The 23,068-nt window shown below is 34.6% G+C and overlaps 1 protein-coding gene and 1 long non-coding RNA gene across 5 annotated transcripts in view; one reads left to right on the top strand and one right to left on the bottom strand.

Annotated features, from left to right (window-relative positions):
* Positions 1–23,068, bottom strand: part of LOC147022052 (caskin-1-like) — a 268,997-nt gene that overhangs the window by 48,669 nt on the left and 197,260 nt on the right. For 3 of the 4 annotated variants that reach the window (XM_085892623.1, XM_085892624.1, XM_085892627.1), the window contains 3 exons: positions 5,961–6,059; positions 3,140–3,255; positions 772–853 (listed from right to left, as the gene is read on the bottom strand). In XM_085892623.1, the coding sequence (XP_085748749.1) occupies positions 772–853; positions 3,140–3,255; positions 5,961–6,059 (297 nt within the window). The remainder of the gene's footprint in view (positions 1–771; positions 854–3,139; positions 3,256–5,960; positions 6,060–23,068) is intronic. The other variant, XM_085892626.1, reaches the window with a different exon arrangement.
* Positions 9,722–10,667, top strand: LOC147022056 (uncharacterized). The gene is made up of 3 exons (XR_015061052.1): positions 9,722–9,889; positions 10,169–10,226; positions 10,516–10,667. It is a non-coding gene; the product is annotated as an uncharacterized LOC147022056 (long non-coding RNA).

Raw genomic sequence — 23,068 nt, 5'->3', positions numbered from 1 at the left:
AAGATGGCTGAATCATCAGCGTGTAAAACAATTAAACTCGATATAATTACTCCGCACACACAAAGCGAAAAGTGTGGTTAGGCAATTGGTTCATGTCCGTCCATCCGTCTGTCTGTCTACAAATGTCAGTTTATGATCGAGGAAGAACTTATTTAAATTGAATGTTATATTTTGAACACGAAGCGGAACATGAATCGGAAGACGTGTTTCATTTCATTGTGTATTGGCTCTGAATTTGTCATGATCGCACATACACAAAGAGAAGTGAGATTAGATTTTTTAACTCTGTTTGCCTGGCTGGCAGACAAACAAAATCGAGTATCATTCCAAACAGGAAACTTACTGTTTTTAAGGATGTCATAAAGGACACATACAACAAGCACGAATAACTCATATCATGTGTTAAGGTGGTGTAATAGACACTGCATCAACGGCGGTATATTCCAGAATTAATTAATTAATACGAGTTTTACAATCTTTATTTTATTTAAAATGAATTATAATTGAACACTCGAACACAAATTGCTTTCTTTGCACTTCCACAAACCTCCAGTTTTGAAGTACTTGACATGTTGTTATATAGGGTGGTGTATAAGACTGCTTCAATAGTGCTAAACTTTTGGAAGTTTGAAAAAAATTATCTTTAAAATCATTATTTCATGAAAAATTGAAGCATATGCTTGAACACTGTGTTGGGTATCGTGTTCTTTGAACTCTCTGGTTAATATATGTAGTGTGTGTTATGTTTTGCTTTTCCTCGGTACCTCTCACCTTGCTCCACAGCTCTGCCCTGATGATCCACTGCCGATGGACTGATCAACATTGATGCCTGCGACACGCCAAGATGGTGTGTCTAGACGACAAAACAAAGTAAAATCATGTTCACACATACCAATTACCCAAACCAAGCAATTACCAGACTCTAGGTTAAACTATTTTGTTCCTTTTTGCCTTCATTTGGGAACTTCCTTCTCTCTTACCCTTGCCTTATCAACCCCCTTCCATCTGTCCCTTTTCTTTACACTTCAGTCCCATTTCAGACCTCCCACATTTCTCCTCTCAAGCCCAAGAATCTGTATCGAACAAGTGTTGATTGGGATATAACAATTGTTCTCAGGATACAAAAGGTAGCAATGGTGTGCAGCCTGTGGCTGCTGGTTGCATCATTGTCTGGGGACACAGATGTGCCACTGATGCAGTGCCCTCCTTTACCAGTTCACTGGTACTTATTTCACCAACCTCAGAAGGATGATATGCTGAGTCAACCGTACCTGTTGTTAATTCAACAGCCAGCAGGAACTCAAACTCAAGACCCAAACATCATAAGCCAACTATCCGAACCGCTAGGCTAACACCAGGCTTGATACAAAAGTAAGGCAATGTGAACAAATCTACTTTGAGGTTGACTTTTCGGATCAGAATTAACTGACCATGAAATAATGGTTGAGTCTTGTTAACATAATGCCTGGTGTTGGCTTAATGGTTATGGTGGCGGGCTTTGGATCCTAGGGTCCTGAGTTCAAATCCTGCTCAGCTATTGAATTAATACCAGGTGGGGTTAACTCAGGGTTGGCAAAATGAGTGCCAACTTGCTGGTATACTGTGTCGGAGTGGTGACCCGTCCAGGATTGTGCCCAATAGCCAAGGAGACTGCTTAAGCAGCACCAACGCTCTGCACTAAGTATGGTCCCAATATATATATATATATATATATATATATATATATATATATATATATCTCTCTCTCTCTCTCTCTCTCTCTCTCTCTCTCTCTCTCTCTCTCTCTCTCTCTCTCTCTCTCTCTCTCTCTCTCTCTCTCTCTCTCTCTCTCTCTCTCTCTCTCTCTCTCTCTCTCTCTCTCTCTCTCTCTCTTTTGAATACTAAATTGCAGGAATCCTGATATTTGAATGTTACTTTGACATTCCACTCTAAATAAGAAAATGTTGAAAAGACTAAAGTGCTTAATCTGTCAAAAAATGACTTAACCATAAGATAAAGTATTTTCACAAAGCAGACATTCAAATTTAAGGTTCATTAAGCAGAGAATATATCGTACCAAACTGCTCAGCTAATCAAAGCATATCCCATCAGATCGTATTTTTGTTCATCATTGTTACCTCCATCACCGAAGGTGGATGGAGGTTATGTTTTCACCCCTGCCTGTCTGTCTGTCCATAAGCAGGATTTCTCAAAACGTTATGGATTCAGACAACATTTGATGAACAGGTTTGATGTGTGACAAGGATGAATTGATTGGATTTTGGTGAAGATCCAGATCCCGATTGGAGAATTTATTTATTTTAAGAAGTGATTCTTCACCATTGAGAGATTGGGGCTAAAAACGATATATAGTACAATATTTCAAAAAGTTGTGGATGGATTATGACAAAACCTGGTGGATGAGTTGGGTAGGTAGGTGACTATTATGAGCATGTCTTTTGACACCAACAAAAGCCCTGCTGGTGGTGTCAGTGTAAAGAGTTAAAAGGTGAACTTCATGAAGGCTTCATGGTCATGAGGGACAGCCAAAACATTTGTCACGACACATGTAGGTGTGTGGAAGGGGCTTTACTCTTACAGCGTCACCACTGGAAAAAGAAGTTCAACAAGTTCAAGACAAGTCTATGGTTGAACAAATTTCGACCAAGAGATTCCAACTTGTTCTCATGAAGAGTTAATGCCTGAGGTGTCAGTGCATTGGGGAAAACTGTCATCATCAATGCAGCACACCATACTCATTACAGAGCAACGGTACTGCCGAAGCAATCCTCTGGCAAGGATTATTTTGGGTAGTTTGTGATTGCCTTCCCAGGATTCAGTCAAGGCAGGAATTTCTAATTTGTCCAGGGTGCTGGCAATAACACACCTACTCTTCACAAGACAAGTAGGGATATTTAGCCTCCACCACAAGAAGTGCTGCAGATGGACGACCTAACGTCCATCCGATGGACGACACGCACATTGATACATCGCCCTGATACAACAAGATGACAGTTTACGGCTGGATCAAGAGACAAACTCAGGCTAGACAGCTCAAGGTGAGTGCACATACCTATAAGCTACCTACCAGCACAACATGTAAATAGACCAAGGTTTTTGTGCAACAACTCAACATCAAGATGAAAAAGAGACGACGAACCTTTCCAGCATCAGAGGGCACGCCATGATGCGTTTCGGCACTGCTGGCACTCTGTCCACTGCCCGAGCTGCGCGCGCTTGCCAGACTTCCTGTGCTGCCGCTGTTTCTACGCTCGACTACACACAAGGATGCACAAGGAGCTGTTGATGGCGTCACATGGGAGACAGATACCGCACACAGTGACCCGTACAGAAGCTACAAGGCTCTGTTTGCCTTGCCAAGATAAATCATACCAGGCCATGCTTTGCATAATTACAAATGCAAAAAAAAGAAGTCCAGATATTTGTGAGGAAGCCAAGTCAAAGCCTTAGTAAATGTGAACAATTCCAAAAACAACTTCAACCCCAATGTCAATTTGACTTTTGTTTAATCTCAAACTGTGTTAGAGGCCTGCCATAGCAATGTACAGACAAAACAAAATTAGATTTTAACAGGGGACCACCAGGTTGCTCTGCATATCGAGTTAAACCAAAAATATGTAATTAGTGGATTTTTGTTTATTTCCACAACAATTACACACACTGCAATGGATTCATTTCACAGTTCAAATAAAGAAGCAAAGTCCATGGAAAACACGCTTTCATGAAGTCAAACCATTCATTGTATCCAGGTCGAATGAAAGTTGCTCACAGCTGCGTGAAAGAAAATTCCGAATTCCAATTGAACTTTGGTTCAGCGAAACTGCCTTAATTTGGCCTTCTTCAGAACAGGGAGGCGTTAGTCAATTTACGAACATTATTTCCAATATCCTGGGTACATCCCACTGAGATGCTGCCTCATGTACGATTCATCTGCATGGCTTCTCGTCTCTCACAACATTATCGTGGAAATAAAATAATGCACTCGACCTCACAATCATTTTGATATCAGACTGTAAGCCAAGTAGGAGTCGAACTACACAATGTAGAATGAAGACTCTTCTTGCTGATGAAGGTTAGTGTCGATCTGCATCTGCAGACAGGTAGAACGATGGATGATATCAACACGACGTCGATTGAGGCATGTTAACCACCGTGGGAAGCTGATGTTTCAGGTATTAATCCTTCTTTCTACAACAAATGTTTAACACTGAAAACATCAGCTTTTTGCTTCTCACATCCGGCTGATTTCATCCAATGGCCTATATTAAACTGCACGGGTTGATCAGATGTCAAAATTTTCTTCTAGTCTGAATTTTTAAAGTGCTTTGTGTGTTTTTGTCCTTTCTGGCCCCGTGGACCGCAGGAAGAGCTTCCAAAGCCAACCTACATCATCCAAAGCCATGAATGATCCAACCGTTCTCCATTCACTGATGATCAAGGTAAACGTTCTCGGTGGTATGAAATCATAATCCCAGGAAAGATTTGTTGATAATAGTTCTTTGCTATTTCTCAAAGGATTTTTGAAAATTGAACACGAAGGGCAAGTCTGTTGAATGGCAAATTGTTCTCTCCTTGTACACTTATTATTATTGGGGAAAAAAATACTTGTGCAGTGGTGGCATATGGGCTGACACCATTCGTAACAGATTGCGACCGTTCAGAAATCTAATCGTGCGAAAGTAACATTATCAAATCTCGACATTATTTAATCTGGGATAATTACAAATTCCCATCTGCGTTCAGGATGCGATCCTGTACCCACACCTCCTTTGTTTTGTTTTTTTTTAGCAATCACACACCCATCTCTTTGGTACACCCGGCTAGGACAATGCAAACCGGTACCCTGGGTACTTGATTCTCCGTGAGGCTTACTCTCACCTGGTCTTCAATCTGGTCGCTAATTCAAGAGAAATTAAACCCTGCCAAAAGGGTAACATGCAGAATCAACAAAAACATGGCTCACCCCAGTAATCTTCAATGAAGAATCATGTTCACTTTGGAATTCGGTAAGAAGCCAGTTCCCTTGGCAATATGGAGAAAAGAAAAAAAGCCCTCATCCCAAATTTCTCCTCCATTAAGGAAGGAATTGGCAGGACGATTATTTGGTTTGAATCGTTAAAGCCTAGATGCTGGCAATGTCAGATGAGAACCAAAATGACAGTGGGACGATGCATCGGATTGCATCCAGAGGCAATTTCTTGCTCAATGATTTGCGGGTGAAATTGGACACCCCAACTCATTTAGGTGTAAAAGGTCTCTTGGTAATGTTGGTAAATTGTCAAGCCTTACAAACAAAACTCGACAAGGTAATTTCCATGCGAGGGATTTCAAAAGAACGTAAAGCTGACTGGATGAAGTTCATGAAGCGAAACGTGTGTGCTGTGCTAATGTCTGATACACTAACCTATTCCATTTCCACTCGGATACATTTCTTCCGAAATTACCTGAGAATTGTGCATAATCACAATGGACATAAATTGCTTCTGATCCTCTTATTACGAACAGAAGGAACAGATGCTACATATATATATATATATATATATATATATATATATATATATATATATATATATATATATATATATATATATATATTGATAGCTGTTGCTTCAAAAAACATATTTAAGGAGCGAGGGAGCTCTCGGCATGTGATTCCCCAGGAAGCAACAGCTGCTGTTCTCTGTCATGGTTTGTTAACACAACCAATGATCAAAATCATCGAACATCTACCCATAAGGTGTGTGATTTCCTCCCCGAATGAAACGACAAAACAAGAAATGATTATATCAGAAGACAATGATGATATCAGAAGCACAATGACGGTTCTCATGATAAATTGATTTTCTATTCCCTTCCCGGCTTGTTGAAATGGAGATGGGTTTGATAAATGTGATGTGGAGCGAAAGGCAACTTGGGCTTCTAAAAGCCTCCACAAGTGAAGTAGAAGCACATCTGATCACCTGATAGTGGCCTTCGAAGAACCCATATCTCCTCTGAGGAGCAGCTGGAAGGCTGGTAGCCCCTGGCCTCCATCGCCCGTGGGGCCGAAGGGGATGAGACTGAGCACATAGGGGACAGAGGGGAGACAAGAACAAGAAAGCGGAAGGGAAATGGAAGAAGGGTAACAATGCTGACAGGGCTCAGGATGGTTTTTACACAAAACAGGACATATGGTGAGACGATTGAGTGAGAAACACGGCGGCGGGATTTCTGTTTGAAATAGCAATGGATTTTCCAAGTTGGCACTCATTGGCAATTTAAGAATTCCGATTCAATGGAAACCAATTTCCTTGTTGCTAAGTAATTCAAAAGAATTGTATCAAGCATCAATCTTCCCGCTTCTGTCAAGATCTAGAGTGTAACATGCTAATCACCCCATAAAGATGCATTCCATCCATCATGCAACTGGTGCTTCAAATGTCCAATGCTTGTAATGCTTTTGGAGCTCGTCTTTTGGTTGCGACAAGGTGTAATTTATGGATAAATCGCAATTGTGGATTGCATTTATTGCCGGTGGATATATCAACTAAATGCAACGATGAACAGTGAAGGAAGGATCCACAACAGTCGAAGAAAACCTGTCGTGGGCATTCGGTGAAAAGGCCAGTAAACTACAGTTATGACGCATGCACACGATTTATCATGTTAAACAGTGAAACATCTCGTCTTAAATACACTCAAGAATAATTAAACCCAGTTAAAAAGCTGGCTCATCCTTAGCAGGCATTTCAGTAAATCAAATATAAAAATCATGTGATCACACGATATCATGTGATCAACCAAAAGTTGTGTCGTTAATGTGGGAGCTTTCAGAAACAGAACTCACACTGAGCTTATCATGACAGTGCGTGCCTGTGCAGCAAACTGATTGCCAAATGCAGTGGTTGCATTGAGTTAGGTGGCCATCAAATTGATCACAAGCAGATTTTGGTTGAATGTACATGGTTGTGGAAATTATAATATGACAAGCATTGGATATTTGAAAAAGCAGCCCTTAATCAGAAGAACCTTAAAAAAATAGACTGTCAAGGTAACAATGTTACTTCTCCAGTGAAAGACCCCGAAAGGGGATATATTTATCTATATGTATATATATATATATATATATATATATATATATATATATATATATATATATATATATATATATATATATATATATATATATATGAAGATCTTTCTCACCACAAACTCATTCACTGATATAAATGATTAGTACTTTGTAGGTGGGCTAGAAAGTTTAAATTTGGCATACTGATGGAACTCTCCTTGTACACTCAAAGTCAATATCCCCCCAAACGAATCATAAAACTATCCCGAAATAAACAACATCCAGAAACAAAAGTCAGCAGGTGGAGGTTTCCTCCTTTTCACAGAGAGTCACATGACCAAAGACTGCCTGTTGTGGATCAAGGGTCTGAAACTTTATTGATGGGTCGGGGTTGAATCCAGACCAGACAGAATTGCAATCTCTCAAGCACCCTATTACACAATTGTTACTAATCTAAATTCAATCAATGTATTAAAAAGGGAAGATGCTAACTTCACATGATAACTCAAATTGGCTCTGTTTTTAATGATGTGAAATGTAGGAAGAGCAAACAAAATATAACAATCACTCTGTTTTTTACTTCAGTTCATAAGTTTCGAACCTCAATGTTTGTCTTCAACTTAGAATCATAAACTCATTCTGTTAGGGTTGTCACGAAACCCATTCGAATGTAAATAATAGTTTTATTTTTAATATATATATATATATATATATATATATATATATATATATATATATATATATATATATATATATATATATATATATATATACATATATACAGTAAGTCCTCGCTTTTCGCAAGGGTTGCGTTCCTGGAAAACCTTATGATAAGCGAAACTGTGTTAAACAAAACATATTTTCCCATAGAAACTAATGTGTTAAAGGGGGGATGTGTTTTTGGCTCGGAATTCTTTGGACATAAACACAAATAAACAAAACACACTCCTCGAGTGTACATACACACACATATATATATATATATATATATATATATATATATATATATATATATATATATATATATATATACATACACATATATATATATATATATATATATATCCATACACATATATATATATATATATATATATATATATCCATACACATATATATATATATATATATATATATATATATATATATATATATATATATATACATACACATATATATATATATATATATATATATATATATATATATATATATATATATATATATATATATATATATATATATATATATATATATATATATATATATATATATATATATATATATATATATATATATATATATATATATATATATATATATATATATATATATATATATATATATATATATATATATATATATATATATATATATATATATATATATATATATATATACATACATACATATATATATATATATATATATATATATATATATATATATATATATATACATACACAAGTAGGGAAAGAATACTGGTTCTGGCTCACTTTTCCCCATGTAAATGAATGGGGGATTTTCAGCCATGAAATTTTTCTTTTTTTTCCCCTAAAAAAATAAATCCCCTTTTTAGCCCAAGGTATATTTATTTGTCTCCCCTTTTAACCTAGGGGCTCTCTATTCAAATAACCCATACAACAAGATAAAGATTTGTTAAAGGTGATTCTAAAGAAATATCTGAAACGTCTAAGCCTCGGGACACTCTTTATCAAATAACCCAAACAACAAGATAAAGATTTGTTAAAGGGGATTCTAAAGAAATATCTGAAACGTCTAAGCCCTGGGACACTCTCTATTCAAATAACCCATACAACAAGATAAAGATTTGTTTAAGGTGATTCTAAAGAAATATCTGAAACGTCTAAGCCTCGGGGCACTCTTTATCAAATAACCGATGCATATTGTTTAGCTCACTCATTGAACCTATAAACATTTGTTCATTCTCAAATTCCTTCAATAGTTTAATTTTCTTTGCACAATAATCCCCATCTAAAATATTGAAAAACAAAACATTTGAATCTTTATATTCTTTAAGATACCCCTTTTGTGCCATTGCGAAATGATAAACTTCTCTTAATGATCTCATCTGACCACCGCCCGAGTTGCAAATCATTTTTGTACATAAACCACGCCATAAAAAAAGTTTTCAAATGTTTCAAATGTTTTCAGTTCATGCCGTGAAAATGAGGAAGTGTTTTTTTTGACACGGTCGTGCTGTGTGAATGAGGAAGTGGTTTTGGACTGTCATGCTGTGAAAAAATAGGAACTATTCTGTGAGACAAGGTCTCGTGTTTATATTTTATTTCAGAACACGAACTGAAAACATTTGAATCAAAACTTTTTTATGGCGTGGTTTATGTACAAAAATGATTTGCAACTCGGGCGGTGGCCAGATGAGATCATTAAGAGAAGCTTGTCATTTCCTGTGGCCACCCCCAATGATTAAGCAATCTCCTCATCGTTGCTTTATAAGTGATTCGCCAGACAAAGTTTCTGCCAGACGGGATTTTCATTTTTACAACTGAGGCATGGGCGTTCTTTCTTCCGATGAAGACAACAGCCCACTACAGAGTTGGTAAGTTTGTGTATGGTTTTCTCTTTGAACGATGAAGCAAATGATTATTAATTAAATCATGATAATTCTGATATATATATATATTTTTTCCCTGACAGGTCATTGGGAGAAATTGAGTTTACATATCACGACGTGGTGCATGAAATTAATACTCTTATTGAAGAGATCAATGATTTTAGAAGAGAATTGAAAGACATTTACAATGAGTGGTACGAAGTCTTATCACGTCCTCTCATCTCGAAGGAATTAAACCAATGGTGAGACACGTGTGTGTGTGTGTGTGTCTGTCTTTCTACCTACCTCTCTCTGCTCTTATTGAAGAGGTCAATGATTTATAATGACTGGTCTCTGATCTCGAATGAATTAAACCAATGGTGAGGCACGTGTGTGTGTCTATGTGTGTGTATGTGTGTGTGTGTATGTGTGTGTGTGTGCGTGTGTGTGTGTGTGTGTGTGTGTTGCTTTCCCTGTCTGTTTGTATCTCTCTCTGTCTGTCTCTTCATCTATACCCTTGACTTATTATTTTTTTTTTTCAGCACTATCGCACAACATCAGCTGTTGAAGCAATCTTGTACAACACATGATTTTCTGGAGGTAAATATTTCTGAATTATTATTAATATCACTCGTACAACACATGATTTTCTGGAGATAAATATTTCTGAATTATTATTAATATCACTCTCTCTTTAGAATGTCGCCTTATGTTGGTTGCATCATTAGTTTGGACGTGGTTTTGTCAGTACACTGGAATTCATTTTATTGACCTTGAAAGGATGACAGGCTCCTGGTGTGTTAATTCAGTGGTCAACGAGGCTTACTCATATTACCATGTAATTATCTTTATAAAACCTAATTATTATCCACTTTTTGTTTCAAAACAGAATATGGTGTCTGAGTTTCGAAATCACAAGACATCTGAAGAAGATTGCTGGGAAAGATTATATATTCTCGCAAATGAATATTTAATATTTTCAATATAAATAAATTATATTTGTTTTGTTTACAATTACTTGATTCTGAATTACAAAAAAATAATCAAGACATGAACGAGAGGGAAGGGTGGGGGGGGGGGGGGGTAGGTGCGCTCCCCCAATGACCCATCACCCCCTCATCCCATCCCTCCCCTCCCCATGTGTGTGTGTGGGGAAGGGTGGGGGTGGGATGAGGGAGGTGGTGGGTCAAAGGTGGGGGCGCACAGGGGGATGAGGGGTGGGGCTTGTGTGGGCGGGGCTTGTGTGGGCGGGGCTTCGGTGGGGCTTGTGTGGGTGGGGTGTGTGTGGGAGGGGCTTGTGTGGGCGGGGTGTGTGTGGGTGGGGGTTGTGAGGGTTGGGGTTGTGAGGGTGGGGGTTGTGTGGGCGGGGTTTATGTGGGTGGAGCTTATGTGGGAGGGGTTTATGTGGACAGGGTTTATGTGTGTGGAGTTTTTGTGTGGAGCTTGTGTAGGCAGGGCTTATGTGGGAGGGGTTTATGTGGGCAGGGTTTATGTGGGCAGGGGTTTATGTGGGTGGAGCTTGTGTGGGAGGGGTGAATGTGGATGAGGCTTATGTGGATGGGGTTTGTGTGGATAAATGGATGGGTGGAGAGATGGGGGATGGGTGGATGAGTGGAGCTTGTGAGCATCGGTGGATAATTTTTTAATTAAATAAACATGTTGTGTGTGTGGGGAACTAATTAACTAATCACTAATTATGTGAATATGATGAATATGGGTGGAGCTTGTGTGGGGTTTGTGTGTGTGGAGCTTGTGTGGAGTTTTTGTGTGGAGCTTGTGTGGAGCTTGTGTGGGGTTTGTGTGGGGTTTGTGTGGGCGGGGCTTCGGTGGGAGGGGCGTGTGTGGGCGGAGTCAAAAAGGGGCGGAGTCAAAAAATTTCAATTTATTGGAGCTTGTGAGGGGTTTGTGTGTGGTGGGGTTTGTGTGGGGTTTGTGTGGGCGGGGCTTGTGTAGGCGGGGCTTGTGTGGGTGGAGTCAAAAAGGGGCGGAGTCAAAAAATTTCAATTTATCTTTGTCTTTTGTAATTCCTGTGAATAAAATGAACCTAAAATCTCTTCCCCTTCCAAATCATATATCTTATAAGTCCAAGGAACCATATCTATTACATCAACAATTTTAAAAAGTTCTTTCGTCCATCGTTCAGTAAAACCCTTTTCAAAATGAGATTTCCACCTATATATTCTTACGATATCACCAACTTTGAACTTAGGTTTTCTGACATTAATCTCTTTTTCATATTTTAATTTTGCAAATGTTTCTGATGGTTTCATATTTGTTGACGTGTGAATCGTGTCATTATACTTATCCACAATATCCTGAATAAAAGATAACCATTGTTGTGAACCGAGTTGTGTGAATTTTTTATACAGTCTCTCTTTTAAGGTACGATTAAAACGTTCAACAACAACTGCCTTCCCTTCATTAAAGGTACTGTATAATGTAATACTGTTATTTTTTAGAAAATTCATAAATGCCTTGTTATAAAACTCTCTACCCTCATCAGTCCACAATTTTTTAGGTTTTCTCTTACTTTTATTAAATATCTGTTGAAAAGCTAACATAAGAGTATTACCTGTTTTGTTTTTTAAAGGGACAACCCACGCATATCTACTCCTCAAATCAATAACGGTTAAAGCATACTTGTACCCCTTATCATTATTGAGTTCAATCAAATCAGCAGACCAGATATAATCAACTTCCTTGGAATAAACTTTCCTTCTCTGAAACTTTGTGAATATTGGTTTATGTTATTCATCAGCTAATTGCTCTTCAGTCTTAATGGCATCATTAGAGCCTATAAGTTTTTTGAATTTCCAAGTCCAAGTTTCAATTTAGCACTGATCATCTTCTTCACAATGAACCGATCAACTTTTTCTCTCAAGGTTGGATTTTGTATCAGAGACAAATTATACAACATTTCTCTATCGGCTTCATGCTTTTCTTCCAAAGTTGTGGTATTCCCATAATCAATATCGTGTCTCATGCACACTTCATCAACTCTATTGATAGGCTAACTCCAGGATTTAGGATTGTCTGCCTCATCTAATCTTTTATCCAAGTTTGTGCCTGGACCACAGAAAGAATACCCTGGAAGATGTAATTCCCCTGGTATTCCAGTAGTTGTAAATTTACTTCCTGATAAAAACTTTTGTATATCTCCTCCTAGTTTGTGTTGGGAGATAAATTGATTTTTTTTTGAACCACACACCGAACATATACCTTTTTGTATAACCCTGTTATTTTTACTTTTAATATATGAAATATTTTTAGTATTAGTTTTCTTTTTACATTTGAGACAATAACTCATTTATTTATGAGAAAAATTCCTGCAGAGTGCAAAAACCTTTTTAGTTTCCAACATGCACATTTGAATCTTAATTTTTAAAACATAAAGAATCCTTAGAAATGCCTTCACTCTCTCCCCCATTTATTTAAAAAAAAAAAAATGAAAAACTTGAATTAAAATCCATGGCTTGTCGATAGCAATACTCTTGTCGAAAGTATTGCAAATAGACTTGTCAATTCTTTGTTTTCCTCCTCGGTGGGTTGAGTTATTTTCTGTAATACCCCTATTCTTTTTTGAATCTCACTGGTTTCTATATTTTGATATTTATTTATTCTCTCTCTTTCCTGCCTCTCTCTCTTCTCTCTTTCCTTTTCCTCCTTCTCTTTCTTCTCCCTCTCCTCCTTCTCCTTTTCCTCCTCTTCCCTCTCTTCTTCAACTCCTTCCTCATCCCTTACTATCCTTGAATCGCTTACACCCCATAGAATATTATACATATATTCATCAGGATTTCTTGTTATTCCTGTATCCAAAATAATTTTTTTACAACAGGAAACCAATAAAATTTCTTTTGAATTTCTAAAAGAGCCTTACCTTTTCTTAACTTTATAATTTTTTCATTATTTAACATTCTAATTAAATCTAAAGTTGTCGGTTTATCAACATCAGCATAATGCCAATCTTTTATTGAAAATACCTCATTCTTATGTTGTAGAACATATTTATTAAAATACCGAATACCCTTTTCTTGAAGGTATGCTTGAACACAGAAATGATAATTTTCTTGAAGCCTTCTTGCTGTCATTTATGTATTAGAAATATATGTTAGAATAATATTATGGCACGAAACACCTCCCCATCTTCCCATAGTTAAATCATTTTGTATTTCCTTACTTATTATATATAATCCTGTTTTTTCTGTTTTCATGAGATAAACAAGGGCAAAACCATTATTATATTTACCCTTATTAAATTCTTTTATTTGTTGTTTACTAATCGTAGCCCCACAAAACTCATTCTCGATACCAAGTGGATAATATTCTTCCTTACGAGACTGATTTAATTGTTCCAGGTCTTCGAGGTTAATTTTAAATGACCAATTATACCCTAAATCATTCATATCATACCCCCATTGTTCTATTCTCATACAAACGATACGCCCTTCTTTATAAAAATTTATTTTAATTCGAACTGTGAATTCTGTATGACCTGGAGATAATATCAACACTTCTGTATCTTTGGAATACACAGCCGTTTTATTTAAGTATATATATTGTGATAAATCACTTAATCTCACCAAGTCATTCGCTTCAGTTGGGGTTGGATAATTTTTTAATTTATAAGCATTTTTCATGTTAATATTTTTGGTTATATTATATTTATGTCGTTCAGCCTGTGCCTTTGTGTAATAATTTGATAAATCAATATCCAGTTCTTGAGATACACCAAAGATAGAACCATCTTTACCAACATAAGTCATTTCTATTAGATTAAAAATAATATCATAATTTTTTTTATTTTTGTTGAGTTGAAATAACACATATAGGCATAATTGGCCACAACACTTGGAATTTAATTCTTGGACTTGAAATGTTTGATAAACACCATTCTGTAAGAATTTTATGACTTCAACAGGTGGCGGAAGACCAAAACTATCAAAATAATATTTGTCTTGACTATTAAAAATACAAACCCAATGAGAACCGTTCCCATTATTATCTTCTAAGTTCATAATAATATTCTTTGTATGTTTCGGCACATTTGTTAATTCATCTCTCATACAAATAACCACATTATGAATTTTTAATTTCTTACAATATTTGACAAGTTGTAAATTTGATGTTGTATTCTTTCCAAATTCTTTCAACCACTCATCAATGCTCATTTATTTATTAGAAAGATATAATCCATTACCTCTTTTCGTTAATTTTACACCTGCTTGTGCTATAGAAGAAAGCATATCTCCAACTAACAATCTCGCTTTATCAGGCAGACCTTCAAGTTTTTCAGCAAAATCTACAATTACACCACTTCCACTAATTTGTTTCTCCAACTCTTTGTTATGTCTTTCCAATTCTTTTTGAGCCTGGAGTTGAGCCTTCCTTTCGTTGGCAGTTTTCACCGCTGTTGAAATACCACCCGTCAATGCTCCAACCGCACTTAAACCAGCAAATAAAGGAATTAGAAATGGGAGAAATCCTCCACTCGTCTCTCTTATTGAATATTTTTTCAACATTGGTTTTGTCATTTTAATTTTAAGTGAGCCAGTGTCATTCAAGATTTTAACCTGTTCTCTTGTGAGAAAAACATCAATTCTTACTGCTCCTTTTCTCTGAATTGTATTAACGTTAATCGTACAAGGCTTTTGATTTTGAACACAAGATGATAGTTTATGAAGATTGATTTGATTAACATATACCCCAGTTGGTACTATGCCACTCATTTATTTAACAAAAAATTATGTGAGACTAATCATCACACCATTATCTGTATTAATCTGCAATTCTGTTTCTTCCAAAAGCAAACAATATGTATCAACTTCTTCACTCTCTCCTCTTTCAATGTATAGGGAAGTATCCACTCGATTAGACTTTATAGTTTCCTTTTGAGCGCTCAGGTCAAACGCATAGATTGTATACAAACTTTTAAATGCTGTCATATCCAAAATAGGTTCTTTATTTCCATTACTTTCACACACCTTTTGGTAAGACTTGTATGCTTCAGCAAAATCATTTTTTTCCCAATTAATTTCCAATCTATCTCGTGGGTAAAATGTTCCATCTAGAGAAACGCGAAGTTGTTTCACCTTAGCATTATCACTCAATGCATTATTCTTATCAGTCGCAGTATCACCATCTGGCTTTTTAAAAATGATCCACAGGTATCGTGGCTTTCCTTCCAGAACACCCAAATTCCACGTGTAAGTAGTTTGATTGAGTTTAACGTGTTGACATCTTCTTTTGAGGTATGATACACTGAGTGGTTTCTTTGAGTTAAGTCTTCGATTCAACATCTCTTCTGTTTTAAGATTAGGAGTATATTCACTGATATACCAACTCATTTCCTCAATTACAAATTTATTCTGATCACCAAAAGCACTACCAACACCAAAAAGCAATCGATTTTCATTATCATTCCTTTGTAGTTGAAATCTAATTTTAAGGCCATACAGAACTTTATCATGATCACAAAATCCAAATATACCTTTAAGAGGAACTGCCACAGTAAAACTATTTTCTGCTTTTGTATCATCATTATACATTCCTTTCCTTTGAGTATATCCAGGGTCTGTGTTTGTTCCCATTGACATATCAGGAATAAAACCTTCGACAGACCCCTTTCCCATTCTATCACTGAATGTATAGAGTGTAAATTTTATCATTTCAGATACAGCAGAGACATAATCAACCGCTTCAACTTCTTGTGTTCCAATATACAAACGCACACTATCAAACATTTTCCAGAAGAAATCATTTACAAGTGTAGCGTTTGTGTTATTCCCAGCCTTAGTGAATTTAAATTTACACAACAAGAAACTTTCGGAGAGATTCAAATAGGTTTGTTGATTATTTATTTCAAAACTTTTTGTACCATTCGTATTCCAGTCTGTTCCAGTTATTGCATTTACCTTGAAGTAATCTTCTTTTTTAGTGGAGTTTGAGATAATAATAGTATCATCCACATCATAGATACTATCAATTGCTTCCATACTTGTATTTATTTAGGAAAAAAAGATGTTAAAACTTTTGAAACCCTGATCCAAGTATTTGAATTATTTTCTGTCGTTCTTGGGGGGACAACTGAGTTTTGCCTTTCTTAATTTCTTTTATTGCTTGTAATTTATGAGATCCCTTCTGAGCATCTTTTATACTCTTTACAGCACCTGCTACATTTCCCACAGCAGAAGCAGTTGGACCAATTAGATCTTTATGTTTAAGAATAGTTGAACCAATACCCATGAGAGTATCAATTATCCCATCTCCTCTAAATTGATGTCTAACACCTCTTTGTCTCTTAGGTTTATAGTATCCTCTACCAAGATACATACCTTCACCCTTGTAGTATGGGGAAAGGAACATCCCATCCCCAGTAATTATTTTATATTTTCCCAACTCGTGTTTCCTCACAATAACCATCGTATTTATTTATTGGAAAACTTCACGTAGGTGAATTCTGATGGATATAACTTCTCCATTAAAAGAAATCACACGATTATCTTGGTCGGTTATCCTAAAATTTACTCTGTGTATGGTTTTTCCTGACACAGGTAGATAAACCAAATTTTTGGGTTCCATATTGAATTTATAACCAATTGGGGTTGAGTATGCGCTGAATGAAAATATTGTATTTGTTTTTTTCCCATCATTATAAGCACCATCAATCAAATAACAGTGAATTAACACCGAATTTATTCCTGAGGATATTTGAATGACATTATCACTGTAAAACGTCCCATTAGTTTCAATCTTTTTTGAGGAGAAACCCAATAACTCTCTAAATGAATTATCAATTGTGAAATCAACCTTGTAGTTATTTTTAACTTTAATCGTTGATTTTGAAGTATGTTTTTGAATGTTTATAACAATATTTTTTGGTTCATCACCCTGTTCTTTTATAAGACGAGCAATTTCGGAAGATATTTGAGAAATCTCATATGCTCCGGGTGAGACTGTTATCGTTTTGTATCCACTTCCCGGATTATAACTAAACTTGTCATTTTTCTCGGTTATATTAAATAAGGTATTATAAGTTTCCATGGACAATAAAGATGCCTCATATTATTTTGTTGTGTCAAGTTGTAGTGGGTATGGGAATGAAGATGTGTGGTCGCTTGTTGTGAAATTGAAATTAAGGATTGTGCTTCTCATCTTATTTAATATGAGATAAAATGTCTTTATATTGATATTTATTAATTATTTTCATGTTCATCAACTGGTCTAAAATGGCTGATGCTTCATTAAAACAATTGTTATTTCCAGCCTTCTTACTGCCTAACAACAATAACAGTCTATTAACTAATTGTGATGGGTCATTTGGAAGAAAACTAACACCTGAACCAAGGATACTTAAAGCCTGAATAATGTGTTTCTCCTTCTCATTCTTCCTACTTTTACCAGAAAGAATAACCTTATAATTTAGAGTGTTCAGCAGATCAATATATACTCTATCATCATTATTTTCCATATCCAATGGTTTATCAATATACTTTGATTCATCCCTCACAGTTGAACCTTGTCTTCCATCTTTTCTGAGAAGAAACATTAATCTCGGAGTTAGTTTAACAGGGGGTTGAGCAGAACCCAAGAACCTTAATTCATCATTAAATATCAATACCTTTTCTTGAACAAGATGAAATATTGCTGATTGTTCTGTTGGAATGAGCCCTGCTTTGGTTTTTGAATCCGCTGAATATTCATTGTTTTGAACAGCATTCACAATATAATCAGGGGTTGATTAATCTCTTCCAGTTGTTGAAATAATTCTTCATCATGATATTCTAATTCTCCAATATGCTCTAATTCTTCCTCCGTCATTTGACTGAAATCTTTTAACATTTGAAGTTTTTTAGGAGTATATTCTACTGTGGGAACTGTGGAAACATCTTTCATTTTTTCTTGGGAAGTTTTTAAAAGTGGTTTAAAAAATTTCTCTTGTTTTCTTTCAAATGCTTCTTCGCCCGTTAGTTTCTGTCTGCGTTTCTTCTTTATGTCTTCCTGCTGTTTTACAACTTTTGAAACCAACTCTTGATGTTCCCTAAATCTTCTTGCTCTTTCTTTCGCATCCATTTATTTATTGAAAAATATCATTTAATATCTCATCTTGTTTCACAACAATATATTTATATTTTTCAGTCGTGTGTTTCATGTAATCCCCAAATTCCTTTTTACTACATAATGTAGAACAATTGTCTCTCCAAAAATTGTTTATATCTATTGAATTTAACTTGAATAAAATAAAAGTATTAGCATTGTTTCTGATGGAACGACGAGGAAGCTGAAAGTACGATTGACTAAGATAAATACAATTACAAGAAGAATGTCTCCCTCTTGTGTAGTAGCTGTCCATTACCATTTGGTTTCTCTCATTGACACAATCATCAAAGATAACGAGGTTCTTTTTGGATTTATCCAAATCTTGGGGAGACGGTATATCATCCGTATTATCACTCAGAATACAAGTTATCGGTTTTGATTTCTTTTTACATCTCTGTGTATCACAAAATAGTTGTATTATATCTTCAATGTTAAAATCATTTCAGTTTTTTTGAAGTTTAAATAAACCGATTATATCTTCTTTTTGAAGACCAGCATTAAAACCTTGTGAGAGTAGTTGATACTCTGGTTGAAAACTCGACTTTGTGAAAATTATTAAATGATCATAATCTAAAAAGTTGGGAGTGAGGAGCATCTTTAAAAGTAATCAGGTTTTTCCACATCCACTTGAACCAACTATGAGGCATCTTAATGAATTTGGGAGATTTTTATGGTTGTCAAATTTTATCTTATTTTCCCAAATGGGTAAAAAATCATTCATTTATATATTTGGAAAACAGGTTATTTAATTTATTATTGGCTTTTTTCGAAATTCTATATTTTATCCTAAGTTCAGGTTTAATTTCAAGATAATCCATTATTTTATTTATGCAATATCTTGTGTTGATATTTCCCTGAAAATCACATCCATGAATAATATATAACAACAATCCTTTGAACATTTCTCTAATACGTTCAGTTTCTTCCCTTGTAAGGAAAGGTGTGTTCTCACCCTCGTACTTTACATTCATTTCTCTAATCAATCTTGTAAAGTAATTCATTTTTGGTGTAAATCTAAAAGAATTATTTTCCTTTTTATATTTTTGATTATCATTAATTAGAAGATAATCACAGAATATACATTGTTTATAGGCTTTTGACTCTGTGTTTAATCCCCGTCTTTCACACGCAGGACAATTCTCAAATTTGTCATATGGAGAATCATGGAATTCAATAGGCTCAAAATCGAGTAAACTATTCATATTTATAAAGTAAAACTTTACTTAAACTGAAATTCATCTTCGATATCATCTTCGATACTTTCAGAATCATCTATACTTTCATAACTATCATTTGAACACAAACTCTCGGTGTCATAACTATCGTTTGAATGCAAACTCTCGGTATCATAATCACTCTCATAATCTTCAAAATCTTCAGTTGAATATTGGCTCATTTAATTAGTAGAAAAAACATTACCATCGATATCGATATACATTTTTTCATTAACAGATTCAACTGCTACATTTTTTATATTAAAGGTAATTTTAAAATGATCCTTAACTACAATTGAACAAAATGTCATTTCAACTGATATATTAACATCCTTTATTTCATCAGGATTTATATCTTTAGGGTTGTTGAAAAAAATACAAATTTCTCCTTGCATATTACAGATGGTCTTATCTTTTCTTTCTAAAGCTTCATCCATAAGGTTTTTATTTTTTGATACCTTTTCTTGTTTCATTGCTTTTTCTAGTTTTGAATATATTGCCAGAAGGAGAGGAGAAACTTTTGTTAGAGATACCTTAATTGATGTTCTTCCAGGTATACTAAAAGCCCTTCCACTGAAGTAAATTGAAGAACTCATCATATCCACCATAATTGTTTTTATCCAATAGTTGTTATATTTATCTTTGTTCAATTTTACATCCTTGACATATTTCTCAGCATCTTTAACAAATGAAGAGATTGATTGAAACTTGTCTTTTGTGTCTTGAAACATTGTATTTATTAAGTGAAAAAGTTGGAGGATAAAATGTTTTTAAGCACAGATTCACCTGTAAAATAAACGAAATTTTCATCAAGAAAATTTTAGTTTAAGCACAGATTCACCTGTAAAATAAACGAAATTTTCATCAAGAAAATTTTAGTTTAAGCACAGATTCATCTGTAAAATAAACGAAATTTTCACCAAGAAAATTTTAGTTTAAGCACAGATTCACCTGTAAAATAAACGAAATTTTCATCAAGAAAATTTTAGTTTAAGCACAGATTCACCTGTAAAATAAACGAAATTTTCATCAAGAAAATTTTAGTTTAAGCAAAGTTTTATTATATAAATATGGTGAATACAACACACTGCGATGTTTGTAATCACGAATATAAACATTATAGAAAACACCTCCGAACCAACAAACACACATTTAATCTATTTCACAAAATATCCCCTCTTGAGTTGGAAAGAAAACATTGTGATACCAGCTCAAAGGATGTTTTGAAGAGTAGTTATAATAGGCATCTTCAATCACAAAAACACAAGAAAAATGAGTTTAAAGTAAAGGGAGACTATTATATTGAAAACACTGATGGGGCATTTAAAGGGCATATAAAAATAAGGATTTTTCAATTTGGAGAACCCGGTCCATCATCAATAGTTGAATCAATTGAAATAGTGAAACCTGATGTTGAAAAATTTATTAAAAAGACATTAAAAGAAATGAAAACTTTAAAGTTTTATATGGGAGTGAAAATGAATATGAAAAGACAAGATGAAGAACAAACTCCTTATATGAGGACAGATCTTCATTTTATAACATCATTTCAAGATTTTTTGAATAGTGGGGTTGATGAAGAACTATCAAGACAAGAGGAGGATGTTGATAATACAGTGGTAGGAAGTGGATTCAATATTAAAAAAAATCATCTTTTTAGATATACACATTCTAAAATCAAACCCTCTTAAAGCTTCTTCTTATGTTGAATTACCAAAAGAAATAAAACGAAAGAAGGCAGTTGTTAATATTAAGAATAATGATAATAAATGTTTTCTCTGGTCTGTTCTTGCTCACTTACATCAACCAAAATGTAATTCAGAAAGAGTAAAACAATATATGAAATATGAGAATACCTTGGACATAAAAGATTTAAAATTCCCAATGCCACTAACAGATATTCCTAAATTTGAGAAAAAGAATAATCTTTCTATTAATGTATAAGGATTAACGGATACAAACAAAGTTCAAATATTAAAAATTTCAAACAACTATAAAAATGAAGAAACACACATTGATCTTTTATATTTTAGTGTTGGAAAGAATTCACATTACACATACATCAATAATTTATCAAGATTAATCTCTTCTCAGGTATTCAGAACAGCAAACAAAATATATCTTTGTAAGCGATATCTTAATTCATTTCATACAAAAGAACGATTAGAACAACATTCAAAATATTGTAGTAATCATAAATCAGCTGTAATTACAATGCCTAAACCTGGTGAAAAGATTTCTTTTGAAGATTATAATAAATCTATCATGCACCCATTTGTGATATACGCTGATTTTGAATGTATCCTTAAAAAGATAAATACTGCTTCTCCTTATCCAAAAGAACCATATACAAATAAATATCAAAAACATATTCCTTGTGGTTTCTGTTATTATATCAAATCATCTGTTGGAGAAAAGTATAATAAACTTGAACATTATAGTGGAAAAAAAGCTTCACAAGAGTTTGTAAAACGATTAGAAAAGGATTGTATAAGACTAACTAAATTAATGAAAGAAACAAATGAACCGATGAAATTAACCAAAGAAGAAAAATTAGAATTTAGAAAGAACAATATCTGTCATATTTGTGAGGAGGAAATTGAGGAGCCTAAAGTTAGGGATCATTGCCATCTTACTGGTAAATATAGAGGTCCCGCTCATTCCTGTTGTAATCTTAATTATAAATTACCTTCTTTTATTCCAGTCTTTCTTCACAACAGCGCCAACTATGATACACATCTATTTATAAATGAACTTTCAAAAACACCAGGGAATATTTCTGCCATAACAAACACAAGTCAAAAGTATATTTCATTTACAAAAATGATATTCACAAAACCTATAACTCGTATTCGGTTTCTTGATTCTTACAAGTTTATGGGAACATCACTAGCCAACCTCGCATCAAATCTAAGCTCCACGGGCTCTTTTCCAAATCTTAATTCATTCTTTCCAAAAGAGGAAATTCTAACTAAAGAGGAAATTCAGATTAAAGAGAGAATTCAAAGTAAAGAGGAAATTCTAATTAATGAGGAAATTAATGAAGAAATTCTTACTGAAGATGAAATTCTAATTATACAGAAAATTCGAACAAAGAATGAAATTCTAACTAAAGAGGAAATTCTGATTATA

Source organism: Eptatretus burgeri, chromosome 8, assembly GCF_056783735.1.
Source record: "Eptatretus burgeri isolate ZD-2024b chromosome 8, Ebu_testis_v1, whole genome shotgun sequence".
NCBI lineage: Eukaryota > Metazoa > Chordata > Myxini > Myxiniformes > Myxinidae > Eptatretus > Eptatretus burgeri.
This window is presented reverse-complemented; position numbering and strand designations above follow the sequence as displayed.